Source organism: Felis catus, chromosome C2, assembly GCF_018350175.1.
Source record: "Felis catus isolate Fca126 chromosome C2, F.catus_Fca126_mat1.0, whole genome shotgun sequence".
In the NCBI taxonomy this organism is placed as follows: Eukaryota; Metazoa; Chordata; class Mammalia; order Carnivora; family Felidae; genus Felis; species Felis catus.
Window position 1 is genome coordinate 70,922,397 of NC_058376.1, and position 15,956 is coordinate 70,938,352.

General features: G+C 36.4%; 1 protein-coding gene across 4 annotated transcripts in view; it reads right to left on the minus strand.

The window, feature by feature from the left end:
- Positions 1–15,956, minus strand: part of OSBPL11 (oxysterol binding protein like 11) — a 90,603-nt gene that overhangs the window by 16,154 nt on the left and 58,493 nt on the right. For 3 of the 4 annotated variants that reach the window (XM_003991726.6, XR_006585123.1, XR_006585122.1), the window contains exons 10-11: positions 13,272–13,458; positions 2,659–2,841 (exon numbers count right to left, since the gene is read on the minus strand). In XM_003991726.6, coding sequence (XP_003991775.1) covers positions 2,659–2,841; positions 13,272–13,458 — 370 coding nt within the window. The remainder of the gene's footprint in view (positions 1–2,658; positions 2,842–13,271; positions 13,459–15,956) is intronic. The other variant, XM_045037052.1, reaches the window with a different exon arrangement.

Below are 15,956 nucleotides of genomic sequence, written 5' to 3' on the forward strand. Positions count from 1 at the left end.
TACACTCAACATGGGGCTCAAACTTACAACCCTCAGATCAAGAGTTGCATTTTCTTACAACTCAGCCAGCCAGGTGCCCCTATATACTACAACTTCTTTATCCATTCATCTGTTGATGGACACTTAGGTTGCTTCTTCCTATCTACCTACCTTCCTGTCTGTCTGTCTATTTATCTATCTTCCACTGTCTCCCACCTATACCTTTTTATTATTTTATTTTTTCATTTTATTTATTTTTTCATAATGATAAGTGTACTTTTTAATCCCTATCTTCTATTTTTCCAACCCTGTCCCCTTCCTCCCTTCTGGTAACCATCAGTTTGTGCTCTATAGCTAAGAGTGTTTCTTGGTTTGTCTTTTTTTCCCTTTGCTCATTTGTTTCTTAAATTCCACACATGAGTGAAATCATATGGTATTTGTCTTTCTCTGACTAACTTACTTTGCTTAGCATTATACTGTCCAGTTCCATCCATGTCATTGCAAATGGTAAGATTTCATTCTTTTTTATGCCTGAATAATATTCCATTGCATACACATAACCAAATCTTCTTTATCCATTCATCTATTGATGGACACTTGGGCTGCTTCCATAGTTTGGCTATTGTAAATAATACTGCTATAAACATAGGGAAGCATGTACCCCTTTGAATTAGTGTTTCTGTATTTTGGGGGTAAATACCCCATAGTGCAATTACTGAATCATAGGGTAGTTCTATTTTTAATTTTTTGAGAAAACTCCATACTGTTTTCCATAGTGGCTGCACCAGTTTGCATTCCCACCAACCGTGTACAATGGTTCCTTTTTTTCCACATCCTCGCCAACACTTGTTGTATCGGTCCTTTATATATTTTAGATACTAACTCTTTATTGGATATGTCATTTGCAAATTTCTTCTACTATTCAGTAGGCTGCCTTTCATTTTTGTTGATTGTTTCCTTTGCTGTGCAGAAACTTTTCACTTGGATGTAGTCCCAATAGTTTATTTTTGCTTTTATTTCCCTTGCCTCTGGAGACATATCTATGAAAATGTTGCTATGGATGATGTCAGAGAGATTATTGCCTGTGCTCTCTTCTAGGACTTTTATGGTTTCAGGTCTCATATTTAGGTCTTTAATCCATACGTTGTTTCCATTTAAATTTTATTATTAGCCAAAAATACTGCCAATTGTTTTCCTTGAAGTGCCATGTTCAGATCATCTATTTATAAGAAAAATGTCTGCCCAATACTGAAATTAGAATAGTCATGGTTTGCCATTCATTTAAGTAGAAATGGTGTTTTACGAAAACAGAAATTAGTTCAGCTTATAACTCAAACAACTGCACAAGTGCTTTTCCTCCAGATAACTACCGTACTTCAATATCTACCAGCAGTGCTTTATGCATACTCCCAATCTGTCATGTAGAATAGTAAAAAGATGGGTCCTCAATGATACAGATTTAATAAAACTAACAATCTATACTGCTTTTTCAAGGATTTTTTTTTTAATTTTTTTTTTTCAACGTTTTTATTTATTTTTGGGACAGAGAGAGACAGAGCATGAACAGGGGAGGGGCAGAGAGAGAGGGAGACACAGAATCTGAAGCAGGCTCCAGGCTCCGAGCCATCAGCCCAGAGCCTGACGCGGGGCTTGAACTCACGGACCGCGAGATCGTGACCTGGCTGAAGTCGGACGCTTAACCGACTGCGCCACCCAGGCACCCCACAAGGACTTTTTTTTAAAAAAACCCTGGCATCTTAAAAAAAATGCAAGTACATGGGCAGTGAAGAACACAATGACTGTGTACAGTTTTGTGCCACTGCCTTGATTACTCTAAGGCCCAGCAGTGCTGCCCACAACTTCTGATGCACCATCAGTGCAAGTGCCAACAGAATGAAAGGGCAAATAGCATCTTGGCATTATTATGACAATAAAATTGAACTTATAAACCTTGTTAAAAAATCTCAAGGACCGTAGACCAAACCTTAAGAACCTCTCCTTTTGAATCACTATATTGTACACCTAAAACTAATTTCACAATGTATGTTAACTATACTGGAATTAAAATAAAATAAAAACAACTTCTCCTTTAGGATAAACTCCAAAAGAAAAATTTTCCCCAATCATTATTGTTTTATTTCTAAATGCAATCTGAGTCTTTGGTTAATGGGTATTTAATTCCTTTATTATATAGTAATAAATAGTTTAGTTCTACTTACATGATCTGAACTTAAGATGTTTAATGCTTCCTTGTATTTCACTTTTTCTTTTTTAAATTGATACAACAATACTTCCACAGGATATAAAATTTAAATAGTTCAAAAGGGGATTCTATGAAAGATTAAGTCTCTTTCCTATCCTACATCCCAGGACTCCTCTCCAGAAGCAACCACTATTTTTCATTTTCTTAGTGGGCATTTTTTTTCTCCTTTTGTGAACTGCCTCTTTATGTCCTTTGTCCATTTTTCTAATGGGGTACCTATTTTCTTGTTAATAATTTGTAAACGTTTTTATGATAAGAATAGTAATCTTTTGACTATTAAATATTGTAATATTTTTGCCCAGCTTACAAATGCAAACTGGCGAAGTGACCTGCCTAAGGTTACAAATTAGTGAAAAGGCTTCAATTAAGATCCATAGCTTCTGACTCTTTCTTGTATGGGTGTAAGGATAACATACCTGGATTCAAATGGATCTTGCTTCTCCAGAGGTCTTACTCTTTTCTTTGTTACTGCCAACTTAGTTAAATCCACATACTTTGTCTCTCCATTGCTATAAGTGAACTCAAGAACACTATTCCATTCGCCTTGCACTCTGCATACCACAGTATTGGTGATGTTGTGCTTTACTTCACCTGTAACCCTAGAAGCAGGTAAACAATAAAGATATGCTCTAATAAGTGAAACTGGGCTTGTTCTTAGAACTCTGAAACCTATAAACGTACCTTCTGAATTGTTTAAATTGGGTATACAGCTCACTTCAGTTTGTCAGTGCCAAAGTCAGACTCTAAATCCCATGAGAGCTTACTAGATAATTTTTGCAAATAATACCAACTTTAATCTTTTTTTCTAAGTTTATTTACTTTGAGAGAGAGTGTGAGTGGGGGAAGGGCAGAGAGAGAGGGAGGGAGAGAATCGCAAGCAGGCTCCCATGCTGTCAGCAAGAAATGTAATATCATGACCTGAGCCCATACCAAGAGTCCGACGCTTAACCAACTGAGCCACCCAGGTGCCTCTCAACTTTAACCTTCAGAAAGAATACTGGGAATCAAACCAGAGACTAAGTTACCATGAATGATCACAAGGTGTGATCTTTAAATGTTTGCTACAAACAAAACTATTATAATATTAAAACTAAACAGAAATATGAAAAATATTAACATTTTTATTATGGTTTTAAGATGTTACAACATTACAATTGAAATGTTTTTTAAAAACTAGTCTTGTTTACTTAAATTTTAGTCCTATTTACTAGTCTTATTTACTTAAAAGTTTAGGGGCGCCTGGGTGGCTCAGTTGGTTAAGCGTCCGACTTTGGCTCAGGTCATGATCTCATGGCTCATGAGTTCGAGCCCCGTGTCGGCCTCTGTGCTGACAGCTCAGAGCCTGGAGCCTGCTTCAGATTCTGTGTGTGTGTGTCTCTCTCTCTCACTGCCCACTCACACTCTGTCTGTCTCTCTCAAAAACATGAGAGAGGGATTCTGTGTCTCCCTCCCTCTCTCAAAAAAATAAATACACATTAAAAAAAAAAAAGTTTGAGGTCCCTATATTTGAATTTCTGGGTATGTTGATTTTGTATAAAATAACATAAGGCTAACTTTAAATTAAATATAGAAACCAACTAAACCAATAAGAGGTTGAAAAATAGAAAAAATAAATTAAAAATTTTAATATTCTCTTGCCAAAATAGAAAAATTAAAAGAGTACCAGTATACAAAAATTATCATCATTGACACAGAACTCAGAGAGAACTCAAACACTACTGTTGAAAGTTTAATGAAGAGTTATCTGGCCAGTGTATCAACAGACAGGATGCAGTTCAAATGAAGATTGGAATAAACAGGTCTAATTATTTTTAATGAAATATTTTGTGTTCACTGTAGGACACAAGAAACAACAGGGTCAGATAAGATAGAGGTTCAGAACTTAGAGAACAGTGGGCAAGTGTTAGGGTCTAATCAGTGCATCAGTGATTGTAGTTTATCTGGATTCAAAAGCAATCCACAGGACCAAAGCCCAGAGGTTCAGGCTACAGGAACCCTAAGTAGCAGTTGTCAGGTATAAGCCAAGAACCTAAGAACCAGAAAGACACAGCAGAATTTAGGGAGCCCATAGCTTTCAAACAGGCTAAGTTAATTAAAGGTCTGCAAACTCAGAACTCAAGGCAGAGATATAGGGGCCAAAAAGCAAATGATCAATGAACCAGATTTTGGAGATTAAGGTAAGAGAGGTTTGGAAACCAAGAGCAAACCAAATATCCAAAATCAAAAGTTAGGCATAACTCTAGCTCACTAGATACAAAGAACACCATGACTACAAGTGTGCCTGATTACAATAGAGGTGGGAACTCAGTTACATTTCAAAGTATAGTAAAACCTTGGCTTGCGAGCATAATTCGTTCTGGAAACATGCTTATAATCCACAGCACTTGTATATCAAAGCAAATTTCCCCGTAAGAAATAATGAAAACTCAGATGATTTGTTCCACAACCCAAAAATATTCATACAAAAATGATTACAATACTGTAATAGAATACAAAATAATTAAGAAAATACAAAATATAAAGAAAAATAAACACATTAACCTGTACTTATCTTTAAAAACCTTCATGGCTTGTGTGAGGGAGATAAGAGAGAGGAGGGTTATTGTGCAGGACTTTCACTATCACTAATGACTTCCACTATCACTAATGGAATCACTGTTATGTATTGGCTCAATGGAATCTTTTTCTGCATCGGGGCCATTGTATATGCTTGCATGGATGTTGACTACAGTATAGTATTAATAAACTCTTGCCATATATTGTATTTAATCCAACAGGCAATAAGGCAGCAGAAGAAAGGGTCTATATCTGCAGGTAGCCTGACCTAGAATGAAGCAAAGCATTCCTAAGCTTACTCTTGTATGGAAAAGCAAAGGACTGTCCATAGGTGGTTTGAAGTGACAAAAAATACACTAATGCCAGTTGTGGACACCTTCCAACATTCTGAAAATCACTGATTTCTGCCAAACACTACAGCTTGAGACTGAGCACCCGAACATGGGAGACGATCACCACAATTCCACAGCAAGCAAGAAAGAACCATTGGCTCGGTTGTGATCATGTGACATTCGGCATCACATACCACTTGTATTGCAAGACATCACTCACTTATCAAGTTAAAATTTATTAGAAATGGAGGGGCGCCTGGGTGGCGCAGTCGGTTAAGCGTCCGACTTCAGCCAGGTCACGATCTCGCGGTCCGGGAGTTCGAGCCCCGCATCGGGCTCTGGGCTGATGGCTCGGAGCCTGGAGCCTGTTTCCGATTCTGTGTCTCCCTCTCTCTCTGCCCCTCCCCTGTTCATGCTCTGTCTCTCTCTGTCCCAAAAATAAATAAAAAACGTTGAAAAAAAAATTAAAAAAAAAAAAAAAGAAAGAAATGGTTGCTCGCTTGCAGAACACTCACAGAACAAGTTGCTCGCAATCCCAGGTTTTACCGTATATAAATTTAAATAATTCTACTGCTAAGGGCTTCTTGCCTGACTGAATATTTCTTGTGATGTCCATGTTTCCTCTCTGATCCCACTTGCCAACATTGTTCCCTTCTTTGGAAATTTGTTTCCAACCAAATAGGATATGAGGAGATGACACAGAACACTTATCTCTTCTCTTTTCCATCCATACATACCCAGAATGAGATACATAGATAGATAGGTAGGTAGGTAGGTAGGTAGATAGATAGATAGATATTTTTTAATTTATTTATTTTGAAGGGGGCGGGAGAGCAAGTGAGGGAGGGGCAGAGAGGAAGGAGAGAGGCTGTCATTCCCAACACTGTCACTGTCAGTGCAGAGGCCAACATGGGGTCCGAACTCACAAACCACAAGATCATTAACAGACTAAACCACCCAAACACCCTCAGAACTATGTTCTGAGAATTAAGGGACCATAATCTGGTCCTCACTTGATCTTTAACTACCATAGCACAATCTCTCAAGTTATCATGATCTCCCTCACATGCCTTTCCACTCAACAAATAGCAAACCCTAGGTCCCTGTTCATGCTGGGGTGTTGTCACTTAGTGCAGCTACATGGTAAGAGCAGCACGAAGAGAACTGGGGCAGGGAACAAGAATTACACATACGAGAGGTGGGCCGTTTCCATTCCTTTGCATGAGAAATATGCAAAAGCAACACAAGGAGGAAGAAGGGCCTTGCCTCATTCTGCTTATCATTCTTCATAACGGCCTAATGCAGGGTTGGCAAATTCTTCTGTAAAGGACTGGGAAGTAAATTATCAGGATTTGCAGGCCAGACTGTCTCTGTCACAACTGCTTAACTCTGTCACTGTTGCATGAAAGCAATTACAGGCAATAAGTAAATGACTGTCTAAATATATAAAGCATGTAGATCTAGATCTTGTATCAACCAATAACATAGAATATGGTCCTTAAGATACTAAGCAAAAAAGCTACATCTTAAGTTATTATCCTATTCATCTCTAAAGTGAGGATGATTGATAACTGATAAGGCATTTGTTCTCTCACTTTCTAAAAACGTGATATCAAGTTAGCCTTTTATGTGGTCTAGACGCTAGCTCTACAGCTACTTGAATACCAGAAAATCATTGAATATATTAACTTGGCTTCATATGCAAAGTTTTTATTGACTGGGGGTGCCAGGCTAGCTCAGTTGGTGGAGCATGCGACTCTTGATCTCAGGATTGTGAATTTGAGCCCCATATTGGATACAAAGATTACTTAAAAACAAACAAACAAAATCTTAAAAAATAAAAAAAAAGTTTTTATTGATTGAAAGTTGACTTTAGCTTTGGGTTTTATTGATATATATCTGAAATGCTTACATGAAGGATAATTACATTTTATGCAGAACTACTGAAGAAGACACTATTATGTTTCTAAATGCCACTATATAAGGATACCTGCAACACATCCCTTTAAAATTTAATACCAGGAAAATAGTTTGTCTTTTCTCGAAAAAGTGATAGGCTTCCTTTATCAGACAATGAGATATATGTCGAATATCATGTTTCTTTTTTTACTTCAACATGAGTCAGAATCAAATTTTATTTTCAGGGGTGCCTGGGTGGCTCAGTCAGTTAAGCATCTGAGTCTTGATTTCGCCTCTGGTCGTGATCTCATGGTTCATGGGATTGAGCCCCACATCCATGCTGTCAGCACAGGGCCTACCTGGGATTCTCTCTCTTCCTCAAAATAAATAAGTAAACTATAAAAAATTTTTTAGTTTCAGGTATAGTAATTATCTAATCTCCTTTCCAATGCTATGATTATTATAATAATAGACTGTTTTTAACTGTCTATTATATATGATATTTTCCCTAAAAGCTTTACAAATGGTTTCCAAAGATAGGGTGCTGGATTCTAATACTACACTGAAAGCTTCTTGAAGGCAGAGGTGGTCTTTCTTTCTATTCTGTATCTCCTGCATGCAGAAAAGTATGTCACTTAGATAGTTCATGTCATCTTAATATCATACCACTAGATAGATAGATAGATAGAATGCTATGTCTATTTATCTATATTGATAATTCTGACTTCGCTTTAGGATGATTTATATGATCATCATCATCTTAAAGTGAGTGTGGAAAATCTGATTAGGAGAGGACATGGGCCTGAGGAATAGTTAAGTAGGCTCACTTGGCTGCATTGGAGAGAGTTGTGGAAAATGAGGGAGTAAGGGAAGACAAGTGGAAGATAATATATTTATATCAAATGCAGACAGCAGATAATGTGTCTGCTCTGATAGCAGATAGCAGTAAAAAACTAGGCTGTCTAAGGAGGAAGGCATGAAAGAAAGCCTTCATTATAATATTGTATCAACAGTAGAGAGACTTGTTTCTGATAGGAATCTTTTAAATGAGAAATTAGGTGAAACCACCAGTCTTGAGAGAGATCAGAATGGAAAAAATTAGGAAACTTCAGAGTCAGCTAAAAGTATCCCTCAAGAATTATGGACAGAATGTATACATGCATGCAAAGGAGAGAAAGAGACTGCTAGGGAAAAGGGTAGTACTTCCAAGTGACAGAAAAATCAAATGAATGTAGCATTGTAGATAGGTAAAGAATATGAAGGGGGAAAAGAAGCCAATTTAAGTAAGAGATTGAAAGAAACAAAAGAGTAAATATGATGACTGACCATTAACAAAAATGAGGATATCTATTTGAAATTTTTAGGGGTCTTCAAGAAGTCAAAATATGAAAATCAGGTATCAAAAGCCAGTAAGTCTTTTAAAATGCTATTAGATGCTTCCTCTAGGAAGAGCTGGATTCCTCTAGGAATCCAGCTGCCAAGGTGGAAGAAGCCCCAGTCACGCAGAAAGGCCACATGAGGGTCCTCTGAATGACAGCCCCAGCTGTGATCCTGGTCAACAGCCAGATCTACTGCCTCCCACGTTAGTGAGCTACCTTGGATATCTAGCTGGGTCAAGCCCTTAGATGGCTGAAGCCTCAACCAATATCCAACTGTAACAACATGAAAAACACAATGAGAGAATCACCCAGCTGAACCTAGTCAGTCCACAGAACTGTGAAAGATAATAAATTGCTGTTTTAAGCACTTAAGTTTTAGAGAAGTTTATTAACTGGTAGTAAATAACTAGGATGCCATCCAAAGCTATCTTAGTTGCCCCTGATCCTCTATATCCTGTTAGTTACTCCTTGAAGGGTCACCTCTGCATGTCTGTCTCGCCTCCTTTCTTCTACTCTCTCTTCACTCCCTTTACCCTCCAGTTCATTCTTCATCTGCCACCAGACAGGTGTTTTAAAAAATAAATACTTAAAATATATCACTTCCAGAAACAAAATTACTTATTATGTATTCTCATCAAAAATATGTAACCTGAACCTAAAACAAACAAAACAAAAACAAATCATCAGGCATTCTATAAAATTGCCCTGTAGTCTACAAAAAATGTCGTAAGAGACAAAGAAAAGCTAAGGAAATATTCCAGAAGACTAAAGGGATGTAACATTGACATGAATGCAAGATTTTTCAGGAGAAAAAATATTGCTGATTATTTGGAAAATTAACAAAATTTAACACGGACTATATATCAGATAATAGTATTGTATTTCTTGAATTTGACAACTGTTCTGTGAGTGTAGGAGAGAATTTCCTTGTTCTTAGGAAATTCAGACTAACATACCTTTAACACAGATGTTTAACTCTCAAATGTTTCAGGAATAAGAAGAAGAAGTATATATATATAGAGAAAAAGACTTTGATAAAGCTAATGAGGCAAAATGCTAGCAACTAGGCCAAGGATATATGAGAGTTTGTACAACTCTTCTGTAGGTTTGAAATGATTTCAAAATAAAAGATAAAAATAATTAAATAACATGCTTATTTACTACTTCCATGCTTAAAATTTTAATTGACTCCCCCACTGCCTTCGAAATAAGGATCAGATTTGCCAACAAAATAATATACTGTATTCTTATATCAAAGTTAAAAGATATATTCAAAAGGCAAGGATTGAACAGGAATATAAACATACTTAATTGAAAGTAAAAAAAATTATGACCTGGGTTCGATTTTATAGTTTAGATCCAAATTCCAATACAACTTTCTGTGTATGTTGGTGTTTATAAGCCTCAGTATCTCCTGAGAGACTGATCCCCACTGCCCTAGCATCTGGTACTAATGTTAAAATATCTACTGATTTACTCCTACCTGGGTCTCTAGTATTTTCATTTCAGTTACTATCAACTATCTGGCATTGAGTAGAATATACTAACACCAAAACTACTTTCTTAGTTTTTCATGTCATTGAAAATGATTGTTAAATAAAGATGTTAAACTCAAAGAAGAGAAAAATGAAGACAGCCTGCAAGAGCTATTTTCAAACTCTGCTGGGCTGTCCTAGAGGAAGAAAGGGGATATCAACTGAGTGAAGCTCTAAAAAACTCAGACCTAAGAGTTCCTATCTAAAAAGTTAACCAGTAATGTATTAAAGGATAGGGAATAGGTATGATTTGACAGAGTGAACTAGATTCTATCTCCAAGAAGAGAGAAACTCATGCTCAATCATATTTCCAAATAAAATTGCACGAATATTTACAGATCACTTACTATGTACACAGCACTGTACAGATGCAATGGAAGGCCCAAAACAGTATAGTTCTGTCAAAAAGCTTACAGCCATGTTGGGGAAATTAGACCAACCAATCAAGAAAATAAATTTGTGTATAAATAACTTTTTTTTTTTTTTTTAATGTTTTTAGGGGCACCTGGGTGGCTCAGTTGGTTAAGCATCTGACTTCGGCTCAGGTCATGATCTTGCAGTCCATGAGTTCAAGCCCCACATTGGGCTCTGTGCTGAGAGCTCAGAGCCTGGAGCCTGCTTCAGATTCTGTGTGTCTCTCTCTCTCTTTGCCCCTCCTCTGCTTGTGCTCTGTCTCTCTCTCTCTCAAAAATAAACATTAAAAAAATTTTTTTAATGTTTTTACAGGTAGTATGAGTCCTGTAGGATTTCAAATAACACACATACAGGTATACATGCACATATATGCACATGCACACATATATGCACATACACATAAACTCTCAGAATGAAGTTTCAGAGACCAAAAATAGTTTGCAAAAAAGACAATTAAAATTGCTCCATGTCTCCTTGTCCAGAAAATAATACTTATGAAAAAAAATGACATGCCACTAAGAAATGTATCAGTGTCACTGACAATAAACAGTGCTGGCTTTGGAAGATTTATCACTGTAGTTGTTTTCCCCTAAGCATTCTACTCAAGCATATACACTGAGGAATACTTTCACCAAGGCAAGAATGTTATAGGGATATCCATTTCAGCTCTAACTTCATAGAAATAAGAGGAGTCCGAAGGGACTGCTTGCCTCATGCACTGTGAGTTCTGTACTAACGATGTTTCAACACAGACTGAACAAATCAGTTATCAGGCATGTTGCAAAGGGATATATGCACGTAATAAATGTTGGTCTAGTGACTTCTAAAGCCCTTGCTGGTTGTAAGGTTCGAATCCTGTGATTACTATGATGAGAGAAGTTAAGTGCATAGAGCAAAGTATTAACCATATTACTACCTTCTCTAAGGATAAGAGGTGACCATTCTGACAATGTCTAGTGGTTATGTTTGGGTAATGTGTGTGTGTGTGTGTGTGTGTGTGTGTGTGTGTGTGTGTGTGTGTTTTAATTCTCTGCTTTAGTGTTTTGAAATATTTAGTGTTTGAAACATTTATAAAGGGCCATTCAATCAATGTCTGGGGGCCGATCAATCTTTCTTTCCACTTCTAAAATTGTTAAGTACCAGTTGTCTAAGAATGAAAAAGTAAAATTGCTATATGCAATTGAAAGTCTCAAACATGGCTGCAGGGAGTGTGCTTTGGTAATAATCACTTAAGAAAACTGTTTGGCAGCACCTACTCAAGTTCAACTTCCATCCCCTATGACTCAGCAATTCTCCTTTGGGTATCTATCCAACAGAAATTCATACATATATTCACTACACAATGTTCTAGTAGTACCATTTATAATGGCCCCAAATTGCAAACTACTCAAATGCCCATCAACATTAGAATGAATAAGTGAATTGTGACAGTCATGCAATGTAATACAATCCTCAGTGAGGAGAATGAACTATGCTACATATGGATGAATCTCAAAAGCATAATGTTCAGCAAAAAGTCAAATATGAAAGAACACACAGTGTATGATTTCATTATTATATAGATTTCAAAAACAGTCAAGACTAATCAATGGTATTAGAAGTCAGGAAAGTGGCTACCCTAGGAAGAAGGGGTATAAGTGGGGTGTGTGTGTGTGTGTGTGTGTGTGTGTGTAACTGTAAGAGGGCATGAGGAGGATCTCTAGGATGCTGGTAATGTTCCATGTCTAGATCAAAATGCTCAAATTTTCACTTTGTGAAAATCATCAACAAGGTATGTATTTTTCGATAAAGAGTTTATAGACAGAGAAAACTAACCCTACTTTAGGGACAGTTAGAATAGATACCAAGGGGGGTGCCTCGGTGGCTCAGTCGGTTAAGTGTCCAATCTCAAGGCTTGTGAGTTCGAGCTTCCTGTCAGGCTCTGTGCTGACAGCTCAGAGCCTGGAGCTCGCTTCGCATTCTGTATCTCCCTCTCTCTCTGCTCTTACCTCACTCATGCTCTGTCTTTCCTTCAAAAATAAATAAACATTAAAAAAATAAATATCAAGGGCTTAAGGAAAAGAGACAGTATCCTTTTGTTTTTTCTCTTTTTGTTCAATATATTTTCAATATATTTCAATATATTTTCAAATTTATTGTCAAATTGGTTTCCATACAACACCCAGTGCTCATCCCAAAAGGTGCCCTCCTCAATACCCATCACCCACATGGGAGACAGTATCCCTTTTGAAGATTCTATTAGATAACTTGTCTTCGTGTGATTTGGATGATCTGGACCAGTGCTGAAGAGACTGAGAGAAGGCCAGAAGGGAATATAAGAACTGGCCATTTCCTAGATGGAAGTAGAACAAAGCCACCATTCACAGTATTAGTACCTAAAAACACAGGCTTCCATCGTTGTGCTTCTTGAACTATTTCGTATGATTAGATACATTTTCATGCTAATTTGTACCAATAACTGCCTTCACTGAGGCCTGGGTCTAGTCTGAACCTCCTTAAAGGCAGAAATTGGGCCACAGACTGCAAGTTCATTTGTTAGTAATTCTATTCTACTTCTCCTTAGCTACTTAACCAGGAAATTTTTATAAGAGTGGATAGATCGGCTCACAGTTCGTGAGTTCGAGCCCCGTGTCAGGCTCTGTCTCCCTCTCCCTCTCTCTCTCTGCTCCTTCCCTGCTCACGCTCTGTCCCTCTCTCTCCAAAAGAAACAAACTTTTAAAAAAATTTTTTAAAAAGTAGATAGATCTGTCACTATTTTTAAAACTAGATCAGGATGTCCAGAATGCCTTGAAAAAATAAACACAAATAAAACTCTAACTCCATTAACATAAAACAAAACAGAAAAAGAATAAGGAGTTATAATACAAGTTCAAACTCATTGAGTAAGAGCCAGGGATCATTAAAATGTTCTTACCGGTGCAGTTTGCCACCATAAAACGGCTTAGTATGAAAAGTGATGCTGGCTGAATACCCAGTTTTTGCACAGTTGACACTGACTTTGCCACCAAGTTCTACCCAAGGAACAGTTAAAATTGATCGGGCATATGCACAAGGTAGAGAAAATGTATACTCTTCTCCATGCTCCAATAGACTGAGAATACCTGAAGGTGAAAACATGAAGGTGGTTAACATCTTTAAAAAACAAAAAAAAAAGTTATAAAATACCCATATTATTATTTTTTCAAACCTAGTAAATGAACATTATTTTGGTTAATTTTCATTCAACCTTGGATTAAACTAACTTCACTTAAAATTGTATTTGATAACATTCCTGGTAATAGTGAATCAAGGTTACTTTTATTATAACTTTGCTATCTCTTTGGTGTTCACGGAACCAGAAAATGTTACAGTGGAAATAGATCAAGATTTCCCTCTAATAGACTCTTAGGTCAGATTTTCAGAACATGTTAATACTGCATCATGTTATGGTCTGATCATTAGCACTAACAACTTTTTCAGTTTAGTAATACATAAATGTCTAATGCTGTAGTTATAGAACTTAAGCCTCAGACAGTTTAATGGGAAAAAAAGCATTCTTCATTCTATGTATATTAGGAAGAAAAAAACTAATTCTATCATAAAAATATGGTCATAATAATAACTCTGTCTGCCAAATTCTGAAGTATTAGGCTATAAGATATAGAAGTGACAGTTTTCAAACAAATATTATTCTAATGGGGCTAGTTTTATATTAAGTAATGCCATACTAAGGATGATTTTTTAAAAAAAAAATTTAAGAGAGGGGAGCCTGGGTGGCTCAGTCGGTTAAGTGTCCAACTTTGACTCAGGTCATGATCTCGCAGTTTGTGGGTTTGAGCCCCATATTGGGCTTTCTGCTGACAGCTCAGAGCCTGGAGCCTGCTTCAGATTCTGTGTCTCCCTCTCTCTCTCTGCCCCTCTCCTGCTTGCACTTTGTCTCTCTCTCTCTCTCTCTCAAAAATAAACATTAAAAAAAAAAATTAAAAACATACATATAATAAGAAGAGAAATTACATTAATTAATAATCAATTTATACTAGATAATTAAGGGACACTAAGGATATCTGAGCTACATTACTAACCCAAGCTCCTTACCTGGGTCACCACTAGAATAAATACTTAACTGAACATGTACTACTAGTCTGAACTCTAATGGTATCTCTCTTTCTAAGTTTATTTATTTACTTTGAGAGAGAAGAAGAGAAGGAGAGAGTTCAGAATCCCAAGGGCTTCTGATGTAGGGCTCGAACTCACGAACCATGAGATCATGACCTGAGCTGAAATCAAGAGTCAGATGCTTAGCCAACTGAGACACCCAGGCACCCCTAATGGCATCTCTCTTAATGAAAGCTCATTAAGTACTCTGTTTTTAATGTTCACAAATAAGGGCAAGAGTTATAAATATTCTAATATAGTTAATTTTTAGGATAAGCAAAGAGACAAGTTGAGATTCTAAAGCAGTTTACTTTACATAAAGTAATATGCACTATTTTCTTGTATTACCTTTATAGTCTTCACAAAGGGCAACAATAAATCAAGAATTATCAAGCCATTTATGGCTTGGTTCTGGCTGTGGCATGGTTCTGGATGTAATACATTACATATATAATGGGAGCTGTCAGAAGACATATAGACAATATCCTTGAATATACGTAAGTGTTTAATAATAACTGCTGATTCATTTTAAGATGGAAAAGATGTTATTACTTTTCTAAAAATATGTCATCATATAACCTGGGTTTATGATCTGATTCCCAAGGATATATTTAGCATTAGTATCACACACTGTAGAATTTAAAATCTGAAGCAATATACAGTTTTGAATGTATATGACAATAAACTAGTTAATAGAATTCTAAAACCTCACTTATTTAATCATTAAATGGAATTTCCCCCAACAAATAAATATAAAACATGGTCCATAATAGGAGCAAAATAAATTGTTGTGTCCCATTCCCTGATTTCACTTACTTTCTATTGAGGTTACTGATAGAAATTTAATTTCTAAAAGGTAATCCATAAATATATAATCAGCACTTAAATAATAAAAATTACCTGTTTTGTACTACCTTCATGATTAGTGCAAGGTTAAGATATTAATGCTTTTCCTAATTTCCTGAAGTATTTCCTTTCTTGGAGAGGCCACCATTACCAGATTCTTTCTGCCAAATGAACTGGTAAGAACTAACTGTCCTTTCAGAGAGAATGTTAAAGGATGACGTTCTAAACCTGGCTAGGCCTTAACTTTTATGACCTTGAATATGTATCATCACCTCTAGACTTTTTTCATCTATAAAATAAATTGATTCATGAAGATCTGAGAACAAATGTGACAAAGTTTATAACTGAAGGTGGCAAACATTTTAATTAATAAAACATGAGTATTTTCTAATGTTATAAAAGTTTTGATTAACTTAAAACATTTGGAAATTGGTAAGACTCACATCACAAAAGATTTTAAAAATGGGGAAAACTGAAAAGGGGGATAAAGTATTTTCTTCACAGCTGCAGTGACAAAGTCTCAAAATGTTAGCATCACAGGCTTAATTATACCATGCTTACATTGCAAGTTTACGTCCTGAACAAATTATTCAGGAAACAACAGTTTTCCTTTAACGTT